A 27,841-nucleotide genomic window follows, 5' to 3' on the forward strand; every position below is an offset into this window, starting at 1 on the left:
GGTCGACCTAGTGGTCTTGGCATGCTTATTATACATACATAAAGTGACACCTTCCAAACCCTTGATCTTCTTTACAACATACCACCATATAGAGTATGATCGAAAAATCCATTCCATGTTTACAGATCACTGTCCATCAATCGAAGGGCAGAGGGAGTGTTCCCAATTGCTCGATTAGTGTGATCAGAAGAAACCCGAACCAAAAGATCGGCCCTTCTTTTATTATGCATCCGTGATCATCACAGGTGTCTTTGTTCATCTTACCACATGACGCATTTTTTTTTTTTGATGACAAGCAAGAGAGTAATATCTTTTATTAATGCAGGGACTATTAGAGCTACCAATAGCTATGATATCAAAAGGCATAACTACAGAAAGGAATAGTAAAAGGTATAGCAAACAGTCTAGAAGCACGCGATGATCGAACCCCCCCCCCAAAACAGTACGTGTAATACTTCTTTGATGGAACCTTGATAGCTGCAATCAAAATCCCTTGTCCAAATTTCCACCTTCATTGTAGTAGCAGTTTCTGCTTTTTATGCAGCCATAAAATGTGTTTGTATTATATAATACGAGCAAAGCACCAAGGCAAGAATAAGAGAATTCATGTTAAATAAGTATAACATGCAAAGTAATAAATGCTTAGTTATTACCCCAACAAGTCGAGATGCGGATATAGTGTGATCCGATTTCTCTCAAAGGATCTGTTCCTGGCTCAAGCGGGTCGTGGAAAACCTGTACACGATCTGTATATAGGCTCTTTTTTTCATTCTAACCAATTTTCTCCTCTTGCTGCTAGAAGAAGCATTGATTGCTTGTTATACTATGATGATATCCCCTGATGTAGTAAACGTCTCGATATTTTTTTTTGTTTACAGAATGTCTGTGGTGCTTGTTTATTTTTTCAAGTTGCACACATATCACATGCTTATAAAAACAAAGCAATTACGCATGATGTCAGAACACCTGTTGTTTGCTTCTCTTAATTGACACTCAAGCCCCATTTTCGAATTTTGCATGATCGGGCAGATACCGACATGTGTTTGCAAAAAAATCAAAACAACAAAAGAACGTTAACGTGCGTGCATCTTCTACACTATCATATGTATACCACGGTAGTATTTGCAGCACTCGCTATATACCTTAGAACACAAAATGTCATCTATAATCTTTCCTTCAAGGGCTTGTATACACTTATCGGAGGCTCTGGTGTCCTCTTTTATAAGTAAGCCGTAACATACTGCATGTTTTAGAAAAAACGTGCATGTCTTTCTGTCTCAAATTCTATGATGGTTGATGGCCTCTTGGATTATCGAAACTTCCAAGCAGTCGAGGAGAAGCGTAGTACGAGCGGTACAATGGCGGTTATTTGAGGATGATCCTTCAGTTTCTTCTTTATTTGTGTATCGTGCTTATAAATAAAGTCACCAGTAGCAACACCATCTACATCCTCTATGTACACCTTTTACGAAAATGAAGAACAGCTTACTAGATTTCGACACCATAAAAAGGCTTTTTTGTAACGCATCGAGTAGACCTTTTATCTTTTCGGTCTGCTTGTTGATTATCTTGATTACCTGGACCATTCCGTACGGTTGCATGACCTGCTTCTTTAAGCCTACTGTATTCTGTACATCATTGAGTGCATCCACTTTTTTTTTTCGCTCCTCTTCTTGAAGGAACTCGTGCTCTTGAATAGCTTGTTAACATCCTGTGTCATTCAGCATCTTTGAGTTTTTTTATTTTTCGCCATCAGTCACGGTATCAGAGGGTGTGACGTAACGAGATATCGCAAGCAACCAAGGTGCTATCATCGATGCCATGATGAGCTTAACTGATATATGTGCTGCATATCTTGATCAGTTTCTTCTAAAAGAAAATGTACGAACAAGCGAATAATGGAGCGAGCAGTCCTTATCAAAATCGCTTATGCTGCTCTTGACGCTCGGACCGGGCTTCAAAAGTATCTAAAAAGGAGAGATCGCGAATACAATGGCTTATCAGTTTTAAAAGCGACACGAGAAGGCAAGTAAATCATACGGTTTATTAAATGCACAACTTACTAGCGATAGGGCATCAGTAGAAGCATATTTCTAACAGTAACTTACCGTAGGCACAGATGTGTAATATCATGTCTTTTTTTCCTCGCAACTAAGCTTTAGTGACCCTCTTGTGGTGAGTGTCAATAATTCTAGAAAACCAGCTTCGGTAATTCTTCTTTTCTGTTTTGATTCATAAGGTAGCTTTATCACTATTGATTCTTCTATCACCGCTTTTTGTGGAAAACTACAACTTTTGCTGCAGTCTTCTTGAAGACCTCGATATTACTGTACACAATGCTGTCAAGCGCTTTTGTCAGACTTCAAAAGATATAGATTTGCTGGAACATTTTCCCCTCATTCCTGTCGCACTCTTTGATGAGCCGGTGGTTTTCGATATCCGATCGGGTCGAATATGACATGTATACGTATTATTTAAAAATGTATCATAAAACAAAGCAGAAGCAGGATGTTGAAGCAGATGGGCTCGCTCACTGCCAGTTTCGATGTTTGGTATCTGTAACACGGTCGCAAAACGAGAACGAGGACGCGAACGCGAACACATTCTTTTTAAAACTCGAACTCTGTATTGAAACGCAACTTCTGTAAACAGAACTACAACCAAAAGAACTTGGTGCTTATTGAAGTTGCATATATACAGCAGTAAAAACATACAAAAAGTCACTGCGTTACACTTTGGCTTCGATACAAAAGTACTCAAAAATCTAACCCAAATACTAAAAATCGCACAATTAGCTTGTCATTATCTGCACCATGATATGGTCTCTATCAGTGTCACGACAGGGGAAGCAAATTCATATGTGCTATTTATGTAGAACTAGTGGCGTAAATGCAGTGCATACATATGTTTACTATGAGCAGCTGTCTCGGGCACCTCAGCTGGGTATATCTTTTATGCTAACAGAATGTACTCCAGGAGTGTTTCCGATGTAGTATTTAAGCCCTGGATCAAAAAGAACATCTTGTTTGAGAATTGAATACGTGTATTGTTTCTATGATAGTCGGTAGTAGTCATGATAACAGGATTCGTATATACCGGTTCATGCATGATAGACGCCTGCACGAACTTTCCTACACGTCTATGCAAAACACGCGACTTTCTACTTTGTTATTCAGTTTTAGTTTAGGGTGCTGTCCATAAGAATAGCTTTTTCGACGGGGAATACTATTCATGCTACAAATGCCCTCTAGAGCACATAAAAGCGTAGTGAGAATATGACAGATTCAATCACTCCTTCCGCAGACTATATTTTTGACCATATCCAATCTGTTTTGAGCAGAACTAATAGGGATAACAAATCAGCGTGGAATAGCAGAAGAGAACGATCCAGATTTTCATGATACAAAACTGTATCGTATATTTTGAACATCTTCAAGATGGCTGTAGTACAATCTTCCATCCTCTCATCAGAAACATCAGAAGAGCTATACAGCTGAGAAATGTGATAAACCAAAACAATGGATGGTCGGATCTTAGCTTCAACAGGGATAGTACATTGTTTATCGTGAGTCATAATGCAGATGGAGACCCACTTTTCCACGTCCAAACAATACGGCGTTAAGCGTATCTACCCGAACGAGGGCCATCATTCATAGCTGATAAATGGTGATCCGAGTTCCCTTGAAATTCAAGCTACTTTTAGGATAGGCGAGAGATATACCAACGGTTCATGTCCTTTGTGCAACGTACATATGCATTTCTTGAACGTCAGAGAAAGCAAAAGGGAAAATCCGGGTCTTCATCTACCCCAAAAAAAGTTTTTTTTCTACGCGACAGATGTTGCTTAAACGCACAAAAACCCAACAACAGCCAGTGCATGCAATATGTATGTACACATTAAAGGTTTTAAAAGAAGGAAAAGGTAAAGTCGCGTTTATTACCACAAAATTACAAGCAAGAGAATAAAGATGCGTTAATAAACACGCAATGACACTTCCTTTCGCTGGTATTATCCAGAGTCAAGTTCCAAGGGTAAAGTCTCAGCCTGAAAAAGTTAAAGATCCCTCCCGCTCCACGAAGGAGAAGGAAAGTTCCTTAAAAGATCCAAGCACCCCTAGTGCCAATTGCAATCGAGAAAAACACAGGGACTAATAGTTTTCCACGATATCACAATCAGCACGTACCTCATTTCTTTAGTGAGAAATCTTGTTCTGGGTCTGCTCTTCAGCATCCCGTTGTCTCTGGAGAGAAGCACGTGCAGCGAAAGCGGCTCTTTGGCCCGAAATCAACATGGCGCCAAATGTTGGGCCCCTAATAGAAAAATAACAAACAGTGACGCAACGGTTACGCTTCTTCCTTATCGTGAAATGAGATAGATCTTCCCAGGGTCCCAACAAGCACAGAGAGAGGGAAAAAAAAGAGATCTTGGATATTTACATGCGGCTGGCACCATCAAGTTCAGCCAGTTCCATGCCAGTCATGACTATACCCGGGACAATCTCGCGGGTCTGGTTGACGATTTCTATAAGGCATTCAGACAACGTTAGCTCACTACCACTACTGTTAAGAAGCACGCGTCAATATTATCATTACCATCCTCAGCTGAATTCATATCGAGGCAGCGCATGCCACAGCCCTTTTCGACCAACTTGATGGACTGAAGACGCTTGACCATAGAAGCACCAAAGGGACCATCATGGCCACAGCCGGAAACTACAACCTTGGCCTCAATGACATTGGGATCCATGCATGACTGGGTGTCATGGCCAGTCAACGTAACGAGAGCCCAGTTAGTGACGACGCCCTTGACCTCACCCTGCTTGACAATCAAGTCTTCGACAGCAGTGGCATTGAAGAGCTTGACATTGGGCCGCTGGAGCAACTTGGACAGGATGGTCGAGGTGAACAGGGCAGCATGCTTGACGACAACATAGTTCTCCTTTTCTTCAAAGGGCACACCAACATCCTCGAGGAAGGTGTGGGCGGGCTTGCGAACAATCATGGCCGAGAAGAGTTGGCCGCCGAGCCAGCAGCCACCGCCAGGGGCGACAGATTGCTCGATAATGGCAATCTTGATCGAAGGGTCCTTGGAAAGCTCCCAGGCGCACGATAAGCCAGCACTAATGGCATCAGTCGCGTGTTAGTTGCTTCGGAAGTAACAAAATATCCAGCATATAATGGTTGTTTCATAGGGTTACCTGCCAGCACCAACGATGACAACGTCGCTTTCGGCATACTCGATCATGTCGGTAAAGTAGCGATGGGTCATTTCGCGGTTAACCTCGGCTTCCCTGATGGGCTTGAACTTGTAGTCCTGGCAGGCGTCGCCGTTGAGACGGTAGCCGGTGGCAGTAGGGGTAGTGGTAATAGTAGTGGTAGAGGACATTGCTTTGGTTTGGAAGAGTAGAGTTGAAGTGATGGAGAGAACAGAGAGAACAGGAGGGGGGACAGGTATTTATATCCTCAGTCTGGCTGCTGGGGGCCCGGGACTGTGGTATTGGGTGGTACTTTCTCGGATCAAGGGAAATGCAGTACTAGATCGCTATCATATCTTATCTCAAGCTCAGATGACTGTTGTAAGAGATGGGGCGTGATACAAAGGGGAAAAAAAAGGAAATCAAACGTTTATGCATTTCGACGGATAGTGGTCGTTCCGGGTGTGATCGGGTCACCAATGGAAGAAAAAACACAAACAAAAAGATTTCGATCTTCTGTGGGTCGGTGCGAAGGAGAGATGGTGGGTGTGAACGGATCACAATTATAGCCTCACATCAAACTGCGCTAAGTACGCTTTGAGATTGACAGCAAACAACACACACACACACACAGCTTACTCATTTCAACGACCGCGACAAAATGGTTCAAACCACAACACGCGCGGGATTTTTTTTCGCTCTCTTTTATTATTTTCTTCTCTCCACACCCCACACACTCATGACCCACCAAGCACGTATAAACACTGTTGTCGAGAGCCTTACCAAGGCCCCTCGTAACATTAGCCTATCTGAAGGCGCTACCGGCAAGGCCAAGACCATTACCGAGGTCTTTGGCAGCAATGTCTTTTCACTGAAGGAAATGTCGCACACATTGCCCAAGCCCATCTTTAAGGTAACAGCAACGGAAAGCACGATCGCTTTCAGAGGGTGATGTGCATGCAGAGGAGACAAAGGGGTAGGGGGGGTTGGTTGGGGAACGGGAAGAATGAAAGGAAACTGACTGTGCTCTTGTGGTACTTTTTAATATCCCAGAGCTTCATGAAGCAGCTGCGTGGCAACCAGACGTTGGACAAGGTCACAGCCGATGCGATCGCACACGCTGTCAAGGTGTGGGCTATTGAACGGGGCGCCAGCCATTTCACGCACTGGTTCCAGCCCATGACCGATTCGACGGCAGAGAAGCATGACTCATTTTTGACGTTGAAATCCAGCTTCTTCAATGGTTTTGAAGAGGTTTGTTTATTTAGCAGCACTAGGAAAAATTAACATATGCGGCATACGCACTGCAACGCCATGCAGCACAGCAAGGGATGGGATGGGAAGGGGGTTGCCGACTGGGACATTGAGATTAATGAAAAGCGGTCTTCTTCTTTGACAGGTTACTGCGCTCGAGACATTCTCGGGATCCCAGCTTTTGCAATCTGAACCGGATGCCTCGTCGTTCCCATCCGGCGGTATGCGTACCACCTTCGAAGCGCGCGGTTACACCGTGTGGGACACCAAGAGGTAGAGTCTCAGTAGTAGTGAAAGCTTAGCATCCCACTCCACACACAAATCCCAATCAATCGATCCCATCGATCCATCCATCCACACCCCGCGTACATACCCTCAAATCACCGGCCTAAAAATAGCGACGATGACTCTTAACTGACTTAATTTGTATCCCAGCCCAATGTTTATCCAAGAAGGTCCCCACGGCACGGCCATCCTGTACATCCCCTCCGTCTTCATCTCGTACAACGGCGAGGCCTTGGACGAAAAGAGTGTCTTGTTGCGCTCCTCCGAGGTGCTGAACAAGACTGCTTTGGAGATCTTGTCGCTGATTGATGAGGTCGATGAAGGTTAGAAAAGAACAAAAAGGAGGGATGATCAGTCTCTTTGCGGTGAAGTGGAGTGGAGTGGAGTGGAGTGGAAAATACACTCAGTCGGTATGGCTGACATCAAACGATGCACACAGATCACCCACGTGCCAAGAACGTATTCACCACTTTGGGTACCGAGCAGGAATACTTCTTGATCGACCGTGGTCTGTACACGCTGCGTCCCGATTTGAAGATCACTGGCCGCACCTTGCTTGGTGGTCTGCCCCCTCGTCACCAGCAGCTCGAGGATCACTACTTTGGCAAGATCCCCACCCGTGTTTTGGCCGCCATCAGCGAATGCGAGCACGAGCTCGCCAAGCTCGGTGTCCCCATCAAGACCCGCCACAACGAAGTCGCCCCTGCCCAGTTTGAGGTCGCTCCCATCTTCGAGGAAGCCATGCAGGCCGTCGATCACAACTTGCTGACCATGGATGTCCTTCACCGCGTTGCCCATCGCCACAAGCTCAAGGTGCTCTTCCACGAAAAGCCTTTCCGCGGCGTCAACGGCTCCGGCAAGCACTGCAACTGGAGTATGTCCACTGACCAGGGCGACAACCTCTTGGATCCCTCTGCCAACCCCGAAAACAACGTCCGCTTCTTGATCTTCCTGGTCGCTGTCTTGAAGGCTGTTCTTGACCACGGCGATTTGTTGCGTGCTGGTATCGCATCTGCTTCAAACGACCACCGTCTCGGTGCCCACGAAGCTCCCCCAGGTATCATCTCCGTCTTCTTGGGTAGCCAGCTGAACGAAGTTCTCAATGCCATTGAGGAGAACCGACCCGTCAACTATGGCGCTACCGGCACCCAGATGCAAAACGTTCGCGTCAAGGGCACCGTCCTCGATCTCAAGGTCGCCACCCTTCCCAGCATTGCCCGTGATTTGACCGACCGTAACCGTACCTCGCCATTCGCCTTCACTGGCAACAAGTTTGAGTTCCGTGCTGTCGGTTCCAAGCAATCTACGTCGTTCCCTGTCACCCTCCTCAACTCGGCCGTCGCTTCCTCGTTGATGGAAATCAGAGACGCTTTGCGCAAGCAAAAGGGCGACAAGAAGATCGCCTCAAAGGAGGACCAATTGGCTGTCATCCGCGAATACATCACAAAGACCAAGGCTATCCGCTTCGAGGGCGACAACTATTCCGATGACTGGGTCCAAGAGGCTGCCAAGCGTGGTCTGCCCAACATCACAAAGAGCCCCGATGCTTTCACCCGTCTGCTCAAGAAGGAGAACGCCGACATGTTGCGTGAGACTGGTGTCTTCTCTGACGCCGAGTTGACCTCGCGTTACCATATTTTGATGGAAAAGTACTCCAAGGACGTCATGATTGAGGCACAGACTTTGATTACAATGGTGATCCAGCACGTTTTGCCCGCTGCTTACACTTACCGTGGTGAGTTAGCCGAGACCGCTTCCAAGATTGGCGCTATTGGCTTGGATGCTACTGCTGAGGCCCGTGTCATCAAGGAATTGTCCCCCATCGTTTCGAACCTCCAGGACCGCACCCAGGAGTTGGAAAAGCTGACCAACGATATGACTTCCATCGAGGACGTCAGCAAGTTGGCTGTCTATGCTGGTGATAAGGTCTTGCCTGCCATGGAGGCTGTCCGTGAGCTTGCAGATTCCCTGGAGAAGACTATTGCTGATAAGCTATGGTAAGTTATTGTGAAAACTGTGTGTGCATGTGAGGGAATGAGAAAGAGCGCCTGTGTTGATTATTCGTTTTACTATTTTTAAATATAGGGCCTTCCCCAAGTACACCGAGCTTTTCTTGAACATCTAAAAATGCCCATCCCTTTGTTTCTTTTTGTTCTTAAATAAATCGTTTGCAGTTTCTGTTTTCCTTTCATGTATTGACCGTGGGCATTTTATTAACGTTTCATTGTGAGGTGGATGCGTACAAGATCCTTTGTCCTGCAGTCACATCATATTTACAAGTGCTTTCGAATGTTTAATCAAGTATATTGGATATCGGAGCCTATACCTGTAAATTTCGGAATACTATTGTATCATACGCAAATCGGAATCATCCGGAAGGGTTGCCCCATCACTCTTGGATGGCTACTCGACCCTCGCGGAACTAGGAACGATTGTCGACTACTGTTTTCGAAAGGACAAGAGTGAACACTACAGAAACACATTGATGCTACTGATTTCCCACTTTGCGTTGATGCGTGGCGAAAACGTCCGGGATCTGGAATTGACTGATGTCCCAAAGGCGAACGATTTCCGGCCATGACTGAGCCCGAGACTTGGTATGATATCAAGCTATGCAAGTCCAAGCCTAACGATTTGACCTCAGCGATCACCCATGCTGCGCACTACAAAACCATTGACAACGCTTTCAGGCATGCCGGTATTCGTAGCAAAGCCAAGACACACGCTGGACGAAATTCGGGTGCGAAAATGGCGGATATTGGAGGCACTGGTGACTCGGATATCCGTCGAGCTGGTCGCTGGACAGGTGATTCCATGGAAGGATCATATCTGACAAACCTCCCTCGAAGGTTGCTACGAAATATGGCTGATTTTTCCCCGGATGGTGGTCGCTTTTACCTCCCCCGTGACATTGTATAGCCTTCGCCAGAACTCTGCCGCAGAATTTTCCCTTGGATTGAACAATGGCAAGAAAGGATAGATCAGAACGAAGGCGATAGTACGATGGCGGCAGATGGATTTCTGAAGATGTTGCGTGTTTTGCGTGTCACATTTCTACAAGATTCAGTTTTAATGCAACAACGCCATCCAGGTCTTTCCATTTGGAACGCTTCCTTGTTCAATGATACACATTACTTGGAATTTAAAGGGTTAGTGATTTATAAAGCTGGTCGTAATTGCTCGTGTTGCGTTAAAAGTATACGTATTGTATTTGTTTGCCTATCGTATCTAGAGCTGTGACAAGTGCTGTCAGCGAGGCGCCTAGACCCCAAGAGCTGACACTCCAAATGGCTATGCCCCATTTACATGATTCTGTCCGTACCATGCATACTGATGTCTCAGCGAAGATTGCCGCACTTACTTTGGCTGTTGAGCAACAATCCCAAGCTACTCAACAGTACTTACGGGATTTGACATCTGGGCGGATCCCTTTAACCGTGCAACTCCACGCACACCAGCCGCCATATGCATCTACTGGTCCTTCTGCTTCTGCTCCCACTGATGCATCTACTGCAGTTATCACAGGCCCTTCCGCTGCAACACCGTTTTCTCCCGCACAGCAACAACTGGATACACCGCCAAACTACCGCATGAGCCGTGGCATCCAAACCATCCACGACTTGTGGCGTGAATGGCATGAAGGTTTAGGTGGTGCCCCATCTGTTGAGAGCCTCGAGTTACGGTGGGGCACGCAATGGCGCAGGGATGATTCCAAGTTCGTCAACCGTCGCAAAATAATCATCCAAGGCATCAAGCGATATGCACAGGAGAAAGCCATCACCGAGGACGAGGCCAAGTACAGAATCGAACAAGAGAGAGTTAATTTGAACAACAAATTGTTGGATTGGATGAGCAAACACGTTGAAAAATGGATGGAAGCAGAACTATAGCACTTTTTCTATATAATTAATTGTCATATCTTATAACCATATCACTGTATTGATATTGGAATGTAGTGAATATATAGAAATTCAAGATAATTTTAATCCTGATATGATATTAAATCCGTTGAAAAAAAAATAAATTAGAGAATTAAAACGATAGCAAACGTTTTGTAAAACCCGGAAAGAGACATTACTACATGCGCTTTATAGTGATTTGCTTCCAAGTGGAGAACCTCAAAAGTTAAATGTACTCGTCACCGACATCATTGATCATGTCATTTAGAGCTTGACAGACAAGCAATACAGATAAAGCAACCACCGCTAACTAACAGTTAGTGGGACCCTGCAATCCAAAATATGTATAACTGATCATATTGTATCACACTGCTTAAAATGCATGATAAATGTTCTGTGGCAGCTCGAATTATTGACACTACTAGTAAATACATATACAAGTATGTACTGCGCATCTGTGAATGTGAGTGTTCAAGCAAAATCATGCAAACAGTGCAAATTCGAGAGACAATTGGATGATTACGCAAAGGAAAGAAAAGCCTTTGGTTTATAAAAAATGTATATACAGCCAATCATCTATGTACAGAGCTTCGTGATGAAGTACTATTTTTACGGGTTGTTACTCAGAAAATGCAAAACGGCAGGAGGCGCAATTCGAAATTGACCATCCAACGTAGTTTCTGACAGTGATAAGAGATTGCTGTAGACTTTATGTAGTTCGTGGATATTCTATTGTTTACAGCCCAAATTCAAATTAGACAACGTACTCTTTAAAATTTATAAACCTGGTGTGCTTTACCTTTTCATCTTTGTATCCTTCTTGACAGACACGATCAACCCATTCAGCAATCAAACCAATCTTTTCATCCAAAAGTCGTTGAAGTTTTGGGCCGGCAAAGCATTTCGTCAGCAACACCACGACCTCCTTGTGTGCGATAGCGCTCCAGCGAACAATGTGTATTAAAAAGCCATTGAACACAGCTGTCTTCCACTTATCATCCATGACGCATTCGACCAACCACTTTTTGTTGAGAATACCAATGAACGTATGAATAAAGCTTTCGTATATGAACACATGCGCGGCGTTGGTATCATTTGAAACAGGCAATGTCTCGAGGATAAAAGGCAGCAATCGTTGGAGCGACATGATATCACCTTCGAAAGTTCTGTCGATGCAATATTGGACAAACACCTTGCGCGCAATCTCACTTTTACTCAGCATCACCCGTAATATTTCTGTATCTGACGGCTTGACAGAACCTTTGTTGTTGTTTTCCATAAGCATGATTGCGCATAACGAGCTCCAACAATCAGTTAAGTTTTTGTCGATTTTTGGAATTTTTTGTTGTGTACGTGCTGCCATGGGTGCCTGCTCAGCCAAGTTAAGCAGTTTGGCGCTGTATTTGATGAGTTGTTCCAAGTCCTCGGGTACGTCGTCATCCACGCTAATGCGCAGCCACTTCATAATGCAGGCAGAGAGAAAGTTTGAGATAATTGGGTCCATCAATACCATGGCATAATCACTAATCGTAGTTTAAACAAATTGTCATTAGCATTACAATGTTTAGGTGTTCCTTTTTCGTATATGTTTTTTTTTTCTTTCTTAAGACACTCACGTGTATAGAGGAGTGCCGTTTTTGACATCGTCAAAGCATTCCTTAATTTTTTCGATAATGGCTCCATCCATATTCTGCGTACGAACGCAGGTGTCGAGTGACCAAATAAGTCGATGGCATTTGTCTGTTTTCAGTACCTATTTATTTAAGAGAAAGGTCAGTAACTTCCTTTTTCCTCTATTACAGACTTTGCATCATTTGTATCCTCCCTCCAAATTCACTTACAGCAGCATTATCTTTTTCATGATAGTTCATCAGTAAATCGACACGGATCGAACACAAACTGGGGAAGGGCGATGACTGGAAGACAATATGGATCGTGTTTAGGACCATAGAGTACAACTTGGGATCGCCATTAATGATTTCCATCAGTTTATTGACAATTGGATGTAATCGTCTAGTAGAAATATATAGATATAAGTCATTGTTTTACTTTCACTGATTTTATAAAAATGTAACGATATGCTATACGTACCTCGTGGACAAAACATCCTGATAACTGTCGGGTCTTAGATTCATGGCAGCTTCCTGCAAATCGTCGTCATAATGATACATGTTAAGCATCTGCAGAATTTGTTCCTGGAAGAATGATTCGTCTTGCTTCCAGATACGCTGCTTGACATTAACAGGGCATTGCTACAAAGACATCGTGTTAATGCGCATTCATGTTAGCATTGATGTTTTTTTTTTAAAAAACAAGGAAGGTCCCTCAACACTTTAAAATACCTCGAACACGTCTAGATTTTGCTTTAACGCTTCCAAAGTGTCTTGGTCGAGATACGATGCAAATTTCTCCAATAACGCCATAGGAATAGGCTGAAGTTCTGAAATAGCAATATATGAAAGCGAGCGTTGAAAAACTTGAATGAATCTATACATACTTGCAAGATCAGTTTCTACTGTTTTATTCCATCATTGATCGCAAACTCCATAAGATTGATAATCAACCATGTCCAGCGCAAAGAAGAAAAAGGAAGGAAAACGACCAAGTCGAAACTCACTCTTCTTCTCCAAATTCAGGACTTTGAATACGTGCAACAACGGCTCGATTGAGTGCTTCGAGACATGCACTATGGACTTCTGCGCGTTTGCAACCCGAAAGATCCAGGAGCATGTAAATGGCTTCCATGCCTGGTAGCATATTAAGACCATAGTCGCGTTGAATATCGCGAATGGCTTCTTCGGGACTGCTTGATTGTGCAAATCGATCTCTGATTTGCCCTGCAGCGGCAGCTCCCAATAACTCGCTCATTTCTAGTTGTCGTCGGAAGGTGTGAAAGGAAAATAAATTTCAGGTCAGTGGGGTCAAGTGCTTTATATTCAGCTGCGACAACAGAAAATCGCGCAGCAGGGATAACTGTTGACTGTGTTTGACTGATAAAATTGACGATAGACGCACGTAAAAAGCACACGCCAAGTTATTGTATGATAGCAACTTTCGTAAGTAATGCGAAAGATTGCTTTGTTTGTAGCGCGTCGAAAAGAGTGTTTCTCGCTTGGCGGTATGATGACTATCTGTGTACACAATAGAGCACGAAGACCGAGACACCTTCCCGTTGGATAGGTGGACGTTATATCGCATTTATTGTATTTGTTATACTACACTTTTATTTGAGAAAAGAGCTGGAAGACTTATGCGTATTTTACAATGGACGATGGGAGGGATTATTTATGAGAGAACTGTAAGAAAGAAAGAGCTTAATCATGCGGCTGTTGTCGCTCCGGATCGCTCAAACGGTGCACCTTGATATATGGACCAGGAACCATGTTGGATGCGTCTATCATTGAAAGGTTAACGTAAGTTTGTTTATCTTGCATTCTAATCTTTCGTCTATTGAAGATTAGACTCCCTTTAATAATATTTAAACGTACCTTGTGGGGTAATGAAGATATATTGAGAGTCATTGCCCATTGCAGCTTCCATCTAATTTATTTGTCCGGATTAGCGTTTCTTGATAAAAAGTCGTATACACTTCTTAAAAGAAAAAAGAAACATCGCTTACCATCATACGCATGCTTTGTTTTCTGTTAACGGCATCCATATATACATCGAATTCATCCAGACTATTTGAATGATGGTATAATGTTTAGAAGTTATAAAATCGCTCGTAATAAGATAGGAAAGTTAAATCTGATTACTCACCAATAGACAGGGGAAGAAATGCCCTCCCATAAAGACAAGAGTAAACTGATTTGAGAGAATGATTTCTCACCACCCGAAAGGGTCTTGGAATCCTTGTGTCTTGTTCCTCTTTTCATTTGATCACTGGTAGAAACCTATTTCATATAAGGCCAATATGAAAATAGCAGGAGCAGTAAGCAACGAATCTACTCTATAAAGTGGCTATGTATGCACACGCATAAAAGAATGAAGAGTCAGAAACTTACTCGAACATCAAGGCGTTCTTTGTCATGATTGAACTTTAGATAGCCATTGTATCCTCGTTTGTGCATGAAATAAGTGAAATGCCCGGTGGCACTGAGTGAAATGTACATGCGGAACAAAGTCCAGTGATCCATGCGTGCTTCCAAAGTTGACCGAAGTTCCTAAGAAGTTAATTTTAGTTAGAGCTGTCACTTACCCTATGTATATCTTTACATATTACGCAAATATCAAATGATACTATACCCTCTTCAATCTATCCAGCAGCCCTATGGTATTTTTGGCACTTTTAAGAGCCTCTAACGCTGTTCTGGCTTCTTCTTCAATTTCTTCCATAGTGGCTCCGATACTTTACATGATTAAGTGTTACGATAAGAATCTAGTCTCTTCACAAGTGACAATGATAAGAGTGATAACTACTTACGCCCTATTTCTTTCTTCAATGCGCATCTCCAGATGTCGGATTTGTCTCTGAATCTGGTCTGGAGTACGCCTGGTATCAACGCGCTGGGGCCATTCCGCCATGACTTGTCTTGTCCATTCCTAGATAGATACCAAATATACCACAATGTTCAGTACACGTATATCCGATACAGCCCATGAGTATATAAGAAATGCATACTATTTGTCATACCTCCACGGTTCGTTCATCAAGATCTGCCTTCTTATTCAGTTCATCAACGCGCACAAGAGACTGATTAAGGTTTTCTTGCATATTGCTTTGATGTCGAAGTGCTTTATGAAGCAAGGTATCAATTTCATTGATAGCATTCTGCGTTACAAATTCTAGATATTAGCCATTTTTCATATATACACACGTTTCCCATATTTCATCATCAAAGGGAAAATAGTAGCATACCTGGAATACTCGCATTTTTTGTGCATGTTCTTCTTCGTCTGCTTCAAATTGCTGGAGTCTGACAGTAATGTCTGCGATTTCTTTTCGAGTTTCATCGTCTTGTTTCCTAATCTCTGAAAACTGGCCAACATAACCGTTAATTTGTCCTTGCAATTCCTAGAAGTAATAGCCAAATAAGTTGAGTTTGTGTCAGTGGAGGTGCTGGCATATACACACAGGAACAAATAAAGGAAAGAATCAAAACTACTTACGTCTCTTCTGTCTTTTAACATCTGGAGGTTCACCGGCTCCTCCTCTTTCATCGATTCTTGGACCTGACGGATATTAAAGACGATGGCTCGAATCTCTCTATCAATAGCATATAGTTTTTGCTACTCTGCAAGTCAGTATTGTTTGTGGGAAAGATACACGTACTCGTATAAATTTCAACGCAAAGTATACGATAAAGAGCTTTTTCGACCGTTACCTGCAGTTCCTTTAAGCGATTTCGAATATGCTCAAGATTGTTCTGTACTTGTTGACGAGCTTGCTTTAATTCACTAGACTGCACATCAAGCTTTCTCAATTCTGCCATCATCTCTCTATGATTTATGACAGAACACACCCACAATTGTCAGTCGCGCTGTCACATACGTACACACAAAGATGTATTGCAGATTTGTACTACTTGCCTGATCTCTGGTTCAATATCTTGCTTGAACCGTGGAGGGCCCCTATATCTTTGAAGAGCTTCCGTCTTCAAACCATGTTGACCAGTCACTTTTTGGGCCTTGGTTGTGTAGCAAGCTTTAACGTTTCTCGGGCCGCCGCCTAGCATTAAATCATCGGCTTCTCTTCGCTCACCAATCAGTACCAATTTCTCGATATCTCTTGCAACAATGATCTGGCGCTTGACCCATTCGTCTGAAAACTGTATTTTACGGCACAAAAAGGAAGCAATCTTAACAGCTCTGTTTGCTACCACGAACCATCCGAATTGTAAATATACACACCTCTAAAGCACGCAGCATCGTCAGATATCTAGCATCTGGCTCACCCTCGCTGAAATCAAACAAATCATGCTTGGAAACAATAATAAGAGTATCACCCCTAGTATTTTTGTTTCGTAGAATATATGAGCTAACGAGACGTAATAAAGAGGGACAATCGATTCAATACTTACATTTTCCTGCGTTCTAGAATCAATGACAAGAGTTTGCGATCATCATAGTTCTCCACGACGAACGAGTTTAGGACTTTTCCAAGTACAATTTCCATCGTTTCCGTATATTCGGGGTATTTCAATTTGAGGTAACGGCCAAACGGTCCAACAGGTTTGCGTGTCCAACGTCGCTCAGCTTCAATGTCACGAAGCACCTCCGGCACAAACCTGCCGAACGCACGTAATCTGTCGGCCTTTTGGTTCGTCAAAGCGTCGAGTCTTTGTTGCGTTTCTCGTCGTTGTTTTTCCAGCATACTGAATTTGTTTGCAAAACTATTTCTTTCAGCACTGTATTCGCCAACTTGGACTTCTAAATCACCAATTTCTGTCCGATAATTGCGTGCTTGCTCTTCCTTCTCTGCTTTTGCTTGTTCCAACTCGTCAAGCTTTGCTTGACGCGCATCGTTCTCGGCTTGTGAGCTAGCTTCTTGCTTCGCTGTTTCAGCATCGATGTCTTTAGTAAGGTTGACTACTTCCTGTTTTGTGGTTTTGACGAAAGCGTTGATCTTCTGGGCATCGGACTATCCGACACACACACACAGAGAGCACAGAAGAGTCAGTAATATAATTTACACTGTTGTGGTCCGGTAAAGTTGAATAATTTATAGAACAGAAAATACCTTGAGTTCTTCTCGTCTCGTTTGGGCCTTAATCATCAGTTGATTCTCACGCTGTTTTCCTTCAACATTAAGAGTGACGCTTGCGTGATACTCGTCGCTTTGTCGTTGTTGTTCAGCGATCTCCTCATTAAATTGCTCAACTTTACCCTAAAAATGAAAGAATATATGCAATGAGGTTACTAGAGCTTCAAAAAGTATACAGCTGTCTAAGTGGTTAAGGACTCTAACCCTAGCTGCGGCAAGCTTCTCCTTTGCCACTCTGACTTTATGCTCAGCGGCTTCTGCATTCTGTCTCGACGCTTCAGCCTCCTTTTCCTTGAGATTCACTTGCACCCAGGCGAGTTCGCTGCCAAGCGTTTCAAGCTGCTCTTCTAGTTTATCACGTTCAAGCGCCTCCGTGTAACGTTGTTTTGCATCATCTGCTTTTCTCTTCAGATCAGGAAGAACGCGCTTTTTTCGGTCCACAATAGCACAAGTTGTGTTGAGTTTTTCTCCAATGTCGTCATAATCTTCTGCAAGCGTGGAGAGTTGAGTACCACGCATGAATAGCTAGAGATAAACCAGTGTGTCCCTTATTAGCATGATCTCTTTCTCTTTTTATTCCTGGTTCACACTGACTTACTCTGTATTTATCTTTGGGAGAACTAGCGTTCAGGAATTCACGGGCATTGTCTTGACTGAGTACGGTAAGGGGATTGTCCACTTGAATATTCATATGATCGCAAACAGCTGTCAATTCCTCTCTTTTGAACGAGATGATCTTGCCGGCTGCGCTTTTGATCTTGTACTGGCCAGTGCCGTCCTTCATAATCTTGCGGTCAATGACAATTTTATCACCGTAGACATCATTACGGTATGCATCAGGGCCCTTGTTTGTAAGAGTAACAGTGATCAAAGCAGCGCTTCGATGTTTGATAGTTTTTGACTTAGTACCTCTGCCAAAAGCATAACCTTCTCTCTCTCTCTCTCTCTCTCTCCTGCAGTATTCTCCCAACTTACTTTTCACCTTCACGGATAAAAGAGCACAAATTCTTGCCACGGTTCGTTGAGCTGGCCTTTGCACCCAAAGCAATAGTGAGGGCCGTCATGATAGCACTTTTACCACCTAATGATAAGATGTTTTCTCGTAAGTCACACTTTGATAATACAACCACTACTAGTACTATTACGTACTTCCGTTGTGACCAATAACAAAGTTGATCTTTGGTCCAAGATCTATACGTAAATACTTATGGCACATGAAGTTGACCATTTCGACACACGCGATGGTGCCAGATTCAGGAATGTCCTATTTTTTTATTATTCGATATAAAGACGTTAGTTATACAAAGGCTTCTCTTCATGGACACGCATGCAGACGCTCCTCCCTCTTCTTGCACTTCATTTAAACTTACCATAGCGGCATCTTCTGGAATCAAGGCTTGAGTGGCGATCTCATTTCCAGTCAAGTCAAGGTCTTCTTCTTCGAACTCGTCATCGTCTGGACCTTCTATCAGCTTTTCTTCTTCTTCTTCTACTTCTTCAGCTGGAGGTCGAATGGTACGTGAGCGTCGAGTAGGCTTTTGTCGTTTTGTTTGCGTTGCGTCCTTTTTTTTTTAATAAAAGAAAAGAGACGACAAAAGTAATTAGTCAAGTTTAAATCAGCAATTGTTTTAAAATATATTACAAACCGTTGCTTCATCGTCAGATATGCCATTCAAGCTCTCGCTAGAGGTGAAGGCTCGCTTTAATGCTGGTGGCATTGGTAGAGTGAAGCTTTATCTGTGTCAAAAATTAACAGCTCGCGCGACCGCGAATGGGGTCGTAGGATTTGCTCGGCCGGCTGTCGACGCGCGATCTGAGTTCTTCAACGCGTCTTCAGGGACCACTGTCCCATCAACTTCCTTGTTGCCGGTAGCATATATTGTATATTCATGTATACGGTCCAATCAAGCTTTATGTGTACCAGAGTGTGTCGTGCATGTTGTTTTGCTGGTAAAGAATCCTTTCTTTACGGGATCTCAAGCTGGAAGTGAGTTGGGCCTACATAGCAAAAGCACTCACAAAACACAAAATGCGTGTAAAATTTGCTGTATAATGGCGAGAACACATACTTTAATGCAATCCTACATATATGCTATATCTATTTATTTCTGGGACTACTTTCATTCTGGAAGGTTTACTTATGGACTCTTCGTCTATCTACTATGGAGTCGTTGAAGTTGGAGGAGATATACATGGGGCAGTCTCAACCAAAATACGATTGTTACATGAAAATAAGAAAATACAGTAGTTTTAGAAGGTACATACGTAACTAATGCATCTTTGTTTCTAATGTTACATATGGTGATGGTTTTCATGGCACTGTATTGCACGATATCATGTATTTCATAGAATTCTGCTTGCTCCTTGAATTAACTTTTTTTGAATATCTCATTTGTTACTCCATAGCGATCGTCATTGCAACACTAATGCAGCTAACGTGTCACTCTGATAGTGACATTACGATATGCAGTTTCACAGAATAAAGTTTGTATATTTGAAAAGTTTTGCTGTGTAAACATGTCTGCATCCTTCTCTCCTCGTTCCAGCATCCATACTCTCGCTCCCCACCATAGCTTGGTAAAACAAAGTTTCTGTAGGTCAGCATCTTTGTTTTTCGTCTTTGTTCAAGACCTCTCGCTTTTCCATTGAATGAGTATTAGTTAAACTACGCACCATACGCAAACTCACGCCACCTCACCTCTCTTTTTTGGCTGTCTTTTAACTTCTCATTTCTTGGGATTGCTGCATCGTCGGTCTTTTTAATTTTAGCGCCAATTTGTACCTATTGCTTGTACTTGCATAGTTCACGTAATGCCTGCTGGTGCTTATCGAATGATCCTGAAACGCAGACAGTTGTGGTATCAATAACCCGATCCATTAGATTATATAAAAAGGTTGTGAAGCTACCATACCTGCTAGTGCTGGCACAGTGAGATGAAATTAGTGCCGAGGAATCTTTGACCTGGTTCTTGTCGATGTTATGCATGCTCTATAGAGACTCTTAGAACTTGCTACATTATTTATGAAAACCCCTGAAAAGAAAACCCCATTTCGAAACCTCATACGACGACACAGGCACACACAAATTGCCGATCGTCGTAAGTTAAAGTTAGAGTTTGACCAACGGATTAACACAATAATATTTTGTAATCAAGAACAGCGATAATGATTGATGTGAGGACAATCATCATCGATCATTACTCATGCTTGCTATGTCCGTCGGTTGCTGTCAACCTTACACTAGAAAGCGTGTATTTAGTAGATAGGATCTGTTTACTTTTTAATAAACAAGGAGTAGAAAAAAGAGGTTAGGAGTATGGATCATCATGGCAATCATATCACCATCTTAGGGAGGGGCAGGTACAACACAGCTTTGTATGCAATAATAGACGATGATACTTCCAATTGTCCCTTAGATCGAAACAAGGAGCGACATGTCAGTAAAAGCAGCAAGGAAAAACATTATTGCAGATCAGAATTTCAAATGGTATCAACGGCACCAGCAACTAAAATAACTTTTATTTGTTATAGTGTACTATGATTATAAAGAAAAAAGAAATACTCCAGCGAATAAAAAAGACGGACGATTGGGACATGAGTGTGTAGATTGTTGCGAGAGAGAGAGAGAAGGTTAAAGAAGATGGTCGTTAAGTACAGAAATAAAGGGCTCGTCTCAATAATAAAACCGCATCACGAAAGTGGTGAATATGATCGGTTAAAGGGGAAGAGAGATGTCATGAGGAGAGAGATGGATGTGAAGACCTGGGGACATTTAGAAAAGTTGATAAGCAGCAACCAAACCACCTGCGGCGACAGCCACGACACTGGGGATGACATTGTTGGCAGCACTGTCGGTGGAAGCAGGCGACTGGTGGGATGAGTCAGAAGAGCCAGAGCTGTTGGGTGAGGAAGAACCGGCAGGTGTGGAGCCACCAGAGCTGGCGTTGTTCGTGCTGCCATCAGAAGAAGGCTGAGCACCAGCGGAAGCGCCGCTGGATGCGGGAGCAGAAGATGTGGAGTTGCTGCCAGCAGAAGAGAAGTTACCACCAGTGCAACCCTCAATGGTGAAAGGACCAGCGAAAGCAAGTTCGGGTGATTGACCAAGCTCGAAAGCATCTGTGAAAAGGATCAATTCATCATTGTCAGCTCTCTTTCTCTCTCTTCACTGAATGATACCAGCATATTGAAAGAATGTTAAGAATTTTTGAAGGGCAAACTTACAGTCGTTGCCGTTTGTGCAGTCGTAAGGGATCTCCCATTCGTATCGACCAGCAGCAGCATTAACGTTTTGGGCGATCTGTGCAACGGGCTGCAAAGCAGTGGATGGACCGCGGGCCAAGGTGATTTGAGGGATAGTCTGAACCTGGGGGTTGATCCACGAAATGATGGCCTTGCTACCGGCCTTGTAGGAAGTGCCAGTAAGAGGCGAGGTGATGGAGACAAGGGCACCGCCACCGCCGCCAGCGGGAGCAGCAGCAGGAGCTTGGGCGGATGTAACGGCAATAAGAGCGGCCGAGATGATAGCGGTAGCGGAGAACTTCATGATTTTTAAGTAGTAGTAGTAGTGGTAGTAGTAATAATAAGATGTAGTAGTAGTAGTAGTAGAATAGAAAAGAAAAAGTGTTGTATGATGGGCGTTTGTTTAAGAAAGGGTACCGTATTTATACAGTTTTATCTTGCAGACAAAAGGAGGGATGCATGGAAATTAGAAATACTAGGGGTAACACACACACACAGCAGCAGCACCAAGAGAGAGAGAGAGAGAGAGAGAGAGAGAGAGAGAGGGACGTTACTCATTCTCCTGATCCATACTACACCAGCTCCCTTTTTTTTTACTCTCGCTCTTTGCACACCCCAGGATAGTCTGACACATACTTTTTCTGTAGATGCGTTGCTACTCTTTAACCCAACCTCCCATTCTCCTCAAATACATTTTATTCGGATTGCCCGGTATTCCTCCCCTTTTATTACTCTGTTTGGTTCCCTAAGAGCAGAAATAACATACTCCACCGTTACCTTTTTTTTTATCGAAAATTCCTGTCGATGACCTTGATCAGCAGCCAGCAGATAAATACAGCACTTGCCGCTTTGTTGAGATGAAACATGCACAATTATTTTTTGATTTATTATCGTATCGTCAATAACTTGGAATGCAGGCGGTTTATGCACGCCATACTGTGCGACGTCAAAAAAAGAAGTTGGGGAGGGGACAGATCCAGATCCTCATCACACACATAGATACGATGTCTTTAAGGAGTCTGCTTCCTTTTTTTCTCTTTTCGCGAAACAGCAAATTGTATACAGCAACAACAGCTGATAGGAAACACTTCATCCAACTGGAGCTACTACGACTACTCCTTCCAACACCCCCTTTCAAGCCTCTTGTATTGAAATAACTAGTTGCAGTAAGAAGATGGCTGATCTCCAATTAGCCTTGAACGTGTATCTGTTCTTTGAGATACTGTAAATGCTACTATGTCCGTGTTCTTCATGTTGTCCTATACAGACATACAGTAGTGACCTTTTCGATTAATCGATTTCTGTAAATTCGTTCCTCCTCTTTAAAGTTGTCATCGAAGTAGCACTTTAGCGAAGAGAATACAGGATAAGCAGAATTCATGCAAATAGTATATGCACTACGTATATAGTAGTGATTGTAATAATGTAGACGGCGACAACAATGATAGATTGCGTTACTGTAGTCATCAGTGCCTAGCACATGGTTGTTCACTCTTTTCTATCAGGTTTTTGAACGCGATTTTGGATTCCCATGGAAAAAACTTTTTTTGTGTTTGTTTTTGAATTATTGTTATAATTTGTCCACTCTAGCTTTTCGTTCTCCTTGCATTTTAGCCTCGTTCAGAAACTCTGGGTTTGCTTGATTTCACTGTCTATTGAAAATACATCCATGTTTTTTATTTATGTTTACGTTCTAACAATGATAAATGGAGTTATAAACGGAGCAGCTTTCGAGTTTAGTCCCGAGGTAGCATGTAATGGCCTAAATGACGTATGCTGCTACACTATAGATACCCGCTATTACTAAATATTACTAGTCTCGATGTCGTCGACACAGAACAGATATAGAATATGCGATCAATTATTAATTTTTCTGTATGTATCATAGAAGATTTCACCATCCATCTGCTGCAACCATGCGAAACAGAAAGATGGATTACTTTTTTTTGTGTGTCTATGATCACGCATTGCTCCCATTATCTGCTCGGGCGCTGTGTCTCTATTTGTATGAAAGTAGTATGCACCACTAGAGAAAAGGGCATGTTCAACAAATGATCGCCGTCGTTCTCCTATTTTGATACTGAATCGAATAGACCCGTTCTTTTGAGGTTTCTAAAATTTTGGGATCAGTGTCTCACCATCAGGAACACAGCATACATAACCATATAGCAGTAAGTGGGAATCACATAATAAAGTCTACATTCAGGCCATGACGCACAATAGCACGCTCGTCCGATGAAAAATGCTACCCCCTCTGTCTTCTTTTTCCTATTCGGCTTTACACTAGCCCATATGAATAAAAAAACCTTTTATTGGCGCTTTGCCTCTCGTGAGAAGAACAGAGTGGCTCCAAAGTACTACTGCGACAAGCTTTGATATTCTAGGAACGGTCTCATACATGTGACAGGCGTAGCAAACCTTACTGGAGCTGCTGCTGTTGCTGCCAATGCTACTCCCGCTTTCTTGAAGTTGAAACGAATTCGGTTTTTATTTTGTTATTTGTTGTAGTGCTAATACTATGATGGCGAAAGATGTGGACGGGATATATATATACGTATCAAGCGATGTAATGTTAGAAAATCGGAAATACATCACTGCTCCTGTTATTAGAAAGCGAAGGGGGGTTTAGATCCACCATGTATTACATGCAACAGCAACGTTACTATACAAATAAAATATTATACCGCTGCACGATTATGGCGCGCGCATGCATTCAGACTTTGCTTTATAATGCTCGTATGTTACTTTTGTCGTATTATCGTGTTAACGAAGACAAGTTTAGCAGTTAGGTATGCTGCTGCTTTGTTTCTTCGCTACAATTTGCTTGCTGTTGCTGACACTGCACCACTACGTACAAACACAGATACAACAACAGCAACCAAGAATTTTAGTAGCAGCAGGAGGTGTGCATGTATATGTATTTCAAATTATACCTGGTAAAAACGGCTCAATATACGTGTTGTTCTTTTCCTTCTTTCCTCCTTTCCATGTGTTTAAACTGGTTTATCAACCCTTGATTGGATTTCAGAAGTGTCTCTTTTAAAAGGGAATTAAATCCGGGGATGAGGAGGGGTTTCCTCCTGGAGATAAGGCGGCTCCCGAAAAAAAAAGTTGTGAACGTGTCGTGTAAAAGGAGGGCATAGGTCAACCTAATTGATTTGTCGTCGCCAAATATGTTGGGTGTAGTAATGACGGACATAAAAATGTTGCATCTTTACCACACAAACACACGTACATATGCGCAGGGTGCCTTGTTGATTCGCCATCGTACATACGATGGCGAATGACAAGCAGAATTGTTGTGGTGATCTTTTTTAGGGCCTCACAACAAATACAAAGCAGCTGTGTATGTGCAAAATTGACATTTGAACGGGGGTTGCGCCGGCGCGGGTAAATGCAAAACTTGCTGTTGCTCGTTTGTTACTGGCGTTGATGCGGTGCGTGTAACATATTTAAAGAAGTACCAGGGTATAGTACTTAAAAGTTCTATTGTCAATAGCATCCTGTAAGCTATGTCAATAAGGATGTATAGGAGCTTTCTAAGCTATGAGTCTACGTATTATCCGTCCGGTAAGCATCAAAACGAGAGCCAACAGATGCAAAAAGGACCTTGTTGTTGTCTTCGTCAGCTCCTCCCTCTCTTGCTGTTGATATCTGGATGCTGCTGTGTTTGTTTTCTTTATGGACCATGTATCGGCGACTGAGTTTATTTCACGTTGCATAAAAAGGAATTCTTGATCCTATGCCGACGATAATCCCGTAAGCCAGGGACTTACGTGCAGGCGACACACTTTTCGCTATAGAATAATACAAGATAAAGATCAACAGCAATATGCTTCAAGATATTCAATGACATATCTGCATATTTGTACATGCCAACATGAGTTGGAAACAGTTACGCAGCCATCTTTGAGAAAGAGGCCCACGCGCCTGTTTTGGCCTCGGTATTGGTGATGCGAAATGTCATTTGCTTAATTTTGTACATATCAATCTGATTGCACCTAGCCAACAGAAACTGCTTATAATCTGTCGACGGTAAATACATCCCCGGCAAAGGTAGATGGTATATTGCAAAATCAGAACAAGCTACAAAGTAGAAAAAAGAAGAGTGTCTGCTGGTTACTACTCGACGTAGCCATGGGCAAACTGGTAAATATCCGACGTCTTTTCTTTGTTTCTCCTCGCGTCCTCTCTTGCTTTAAGACTTCCCGGCGAATTTTTGCTTGAGGGTATCATGCCGCTGCTTTGTGTTCTGGACTTCGGTGACGATCGAGACATGGGTGTGCTCACTGTGGTAGCAGGTACTGGAGATGAAACAGACTTGATAAATGAGGGTGCACGAAATGGTGGAGTGTGGGAATGACGGTGATGATGCTGCGAGTGTGAAGTCGGGGAGGAGGATGAGGATGACCCTGCTGCTGCTGCTGTTGCTGCTGGTGGCGGTGTACAACTACCCGCACGCACATAGTCGCGTTGAATATTTGCACTGCTTGGCACATCAATGATCGGCTTACGACCCCAGCACATGACATAGTTGAGAAAGGATCGTTGCTTTTTGCACTCTTCCATGACACTTTGTATCATTGCGTTGTATTCTTCGTTGGTAAGGTTGTAATATTTCACACAAAAGTAGCGATAGCTTTCCCATTCGGCGAAAACAGTGGCGTTAAAGGTTTCGCTTAGTTTGCTGCTCGATATGAAATTGATCGAAACGACTTGATGGTGGATATCGGTCATGCCGGCAGTATGCTGTAAATTCTCACACATGTGTGTTGTCCATGTTATGTCGACATCGAGATTATCCATCATGGCTTGATGGACTGACATTTGCATAGTATAATTGATTAGCCTTGGTATTAAGCTTTGTGCATGTGAGAAAGACAGAGACACTCACATGGCTTGAGGGCTTCTCTGGTTTTTGGACCTGTATTTCGAAGATACGGGTCTAAATCGCGAAACTCGACATATCCGCCTGGCTTCAAGACACGTCGAATCTCTAGCAATAGTTGCTGGACACAAGGCATGATGATTTAGTATTTTTTTCTTCCGTATAGAGCTCTCTTGCTAGCCTTCACATGTCGCTTACCTTGCGATCCTCATACGAAAAACAGTTGTAGACGAGACTCATGTGAATGTAATCAAAGTAGGCATCCGTATAAGGCAGTCCATTTAACACATCGCCTTGACAAAAGTGGGTATTGGGGGGCTTGATGTCAGCCGGGTACATTGTCGATAAATCGATCCCGTGAAACTGTGCATGTGGGAATTCCGTGGCCATCTCGAGGATCCAAATGCCAGTACCACAGGCAACGTCCAACACGCGCGGTTGGATATTTCTACCGCGCGAGCGTCCAGACGATTGCGTTGAGCCGGTACTGAGCGTGTTAGAGCTGCCGCCCAACGAAAAGGATGCGGTCGATACATTGTTGTACCATCTTGGTGAAGACGAGGATGGCTGCTGCAACAGGTCTTGGACAGGCGCAGAGTAATTACCGCTGAAGCAATGCTTCAGTACAAAGTGCTAGAAGAACATATCAGTTGCATGGCAATCTTACTGCTACGTACTCAAGAATGGCACAGCATGAATGTTTGTGTACCAGATTTGTAAGTCGATCTTGCTCTTGCTCGTCATTGGGCATGATATATTTGCTGTTGATGTTTTGATGCCTTCGGCCTTCGCGGTACACGTTTGTATCGTCGGTGATCACAGTATTTTGTTGCTGCTGCTGCTGCTGCTGCTGCTGCTGCTGTTGTTGTTGTTGTTGTTGTTGTTGTTGTTGTTGTTGCTTCTTTTGCCTCTTTGCCCGGTGCCAACTAGGCCCTTGCTTGGAGGCCTTTTGTGCACGGGCCCCAGGAGACGACGATGTGCTTAGCCTTTGCTGCAAGCGTAATGTTGTGCGACGGACAAGGCCAGGCGATGATGGTTCTGAAGCTGAGGAAATGTTACTATTACGACGATGGCTGAACGACGAGTGCAAGTTCCCCATGTAAATTTAAAAAAAAAAGTCCAAGTTTGTGGGTTGACCGACGACAAACAGAGAACAGAAAAAAATAAATAACCGGGACCTTGGTAACAAAGTTGAGGATTGCGTGGAAAAGCAGAAGAGAGGCGTAGGGGATTGGGGGGAGGGGGCCTGTCAAAAAGAGAGACACGAGTGCTGGGGTTTCAGACTAGTTCACTTGTCACGCCCTGGGAGAAAAAAAAAAGAGGGAAAAACCGCCGGACACGTCGGGCCCAGCCAGCACAGAAAAAATATTTTATAGAG

The 27,841-nt window shown here is 43.3% G+C and overlaps 7 protein-coding genes across 7 annotated transcripts; 2 read left to right on the top strand and 5 right to left on the bottom strand.

Annotated features, from left to right (window-relative positions):
* Window positions 1–1,000: 1,000 nt before the first annotated feature.
* On the top strand, window positions 1,001–1,351 carry BDB00DRAFT_292411 (uncharacterized protein). Its single transcript, XM_053116812.1, has one exon. It carries the CDS (start codon window positions 1,038–1,040, stop codon window positions 1,227–1,229), a length of 192 nt encoding a protein of 63 aa, XP_052981090.1. The 5' UTR covers window positions 1,001–1,037; the 3' UTR covers window positions 1,230–1,351.
* Window positions 1,352–3,904: 2,553 nt separating this feature from the next.
* BDB00DRAFT_817237 (thiazole biosynthetic enzyme) lies at window positions 3,905–5,447 on the bottom strand. The gene is made up of 4 exons (XM_053123052.1): window positions 5,199–5,447; window positions 4,594–5,120; window positions 4,438–4,522; window positions 3,905–4,311 (listed from the first exon to the last, which is right to left on the bottom strand). The coding sequence occupies exons 1-4, from the start codon at window positions 5,384–5,386 to the stop codon at window positions 4,194–4,196; spliced, it is 918 nt and encodes a 305-aa protein (XP_052981091.1). The 5' UTR covers window positions 5,387–5,447; the 3' UTR covers window positions 3,905–4,193.
* Window positions 5,448–5,934: 487 nt separating this feature from the next.
* BDB00DRAFT_871100 (uncharacterized protein) lies at window positions 5,935–8,859 on the top strand (the record flags this gene model as incomplete). Its single annotated transcript, XM_053126790.1, has 6 exons — window positions 5,935–6,108; window positions 6,249–6,449; window positions 6,595–6,722; window positions 6,885–7,057; window positions 7,174–8,731; window positions 8,820–8,859. 6 exons carry the CDS (start codon window positions 5,935–5,937, stop codon window positions 8,857–8,859), a joined length of 2,274 nt encoding a protein of 757 aa, XP_052981092.1.
* Window positions 8,860–11,145: 2,286 nt separating this feature from the next.
* BDB00DRAFT_817248 (cofactor of BRCA1-domain-containing protein) lies at window positions 11,146–13,523 on the bottom strand. Its single transcript, XM_053123053.1, has 6 exons — window positions 13,251–13,523; window positions 12,976–13,120; window positions 12,725–12,885; window positions 12,475–12,646; window positions 12,250–12,386; window positions 11,146–12,156 (listed from the first exon to the last, which is right to left on the bottom strand). Exons 1-6 carry the CDS (start codon window positions 13,499–13,501, stop codon window positions 11,388–11,390), a joined length of 1,635 nt encoding a protein of 544 aa, XP_052981093.1. The 5' UTR covers window positions 13,502–13,523; the 3' UTR covers window positions 11,146–11,387.
* Window positions 13,524–13,947: 424 nt separating this feature from the next.
* Window positions 13,948–18,597, bottom strand: BDB00DRAFT_761374 (uncharacterized protein; the record flags this gene model as incomplete). The annotated part of the gene is made up of 18 exons (XM_053119262.1): window positions 13,948–14,073; window positions 14,244–14,313; window positions 14,393–14,526; window positions 14,638–14,796; window positions 14,879–14,981; window positions 15,057–15,175; window positions 15,267–15,404; window positions 15,501–15,647; window positions 15,743–15,862; window positions 15,922–16,072; window positions 16,193–16,401; window positions 16,484–16,580; window positions 16,654–17,213; window positions 17,304–17,435; window positions 17,571–17,861; window positions 17,935–18,214; window positions 18,312–18,417; window positions 18,486–18,597. Coding segments are annotated over 18 exons (3,054 nt in total), but the record flags the coding sequence as incomplete, so codon positions are not given.
* A 2,238-nt stretch (window positions 18,598–20,835) lies between these two features.
* Window positions 20,836–21,951, bottom strand: BDB00DRAFT_938124 (uncharacterized protein). Its single transcript, XM_053129270.1, has 2 exons — window positions 21,558–21,951; window positions 20,836–21,452 (listed from the first exon to the last, which is right to left on the bottom strand). The coding sequence occupies exons 1-2, from the start codon at window positions 21,877–21,879 to the stop codon at window positions 21,109–21,111; spliced, it is 666 nt and encodes a 221-aa protein (XP_052981095.1). The 5' UTR covers window positions 21,880–21,951; the 3' UTR covers window positions 20,836–21,108.
* A 3,746-nt stretch (window positions 21,952–25,697) lies between these two features.
* Window positions 25,698–27,214, bottom strand: BDB00DRAFT_786932 (S-adenosyl-L-methionine-dependent methyltransferase; the record flags this gene model as incomplete). Its single annotated transcript, XM_053120653.1, has 4 exons — window positions 25,698–26,395; window positions 26,470–26,584; window positions 26,662–27,096; window positions 27,131–27,214. 4 exons carry the CDS (start codon window positions 27,212–27,214, stop codon window positions 25,698–25,700), a joined length of 1,332 nt encoding a protein of 443 aa, XP_052981096.1.
* Between the last annotated feature and the right edge of the window lie 627 nt (window positions 27,215–27,841).

The sequence above is a fragment of the Zychaea mexicana genome, assembly GCF_025766255.1.
Source record: "Zychaea mexicana strain RSA 1403 chromosome Unknown BDB00scaffold_25, whole genome shotgun sequence".
Classification (NCBI taxonomy): Eukaryota; Fungi; Mucoromycota; class Mucoromycetes; order Mucorales; family Lichtheimiaceae; genus Zychaea; species Zychaea mexicana.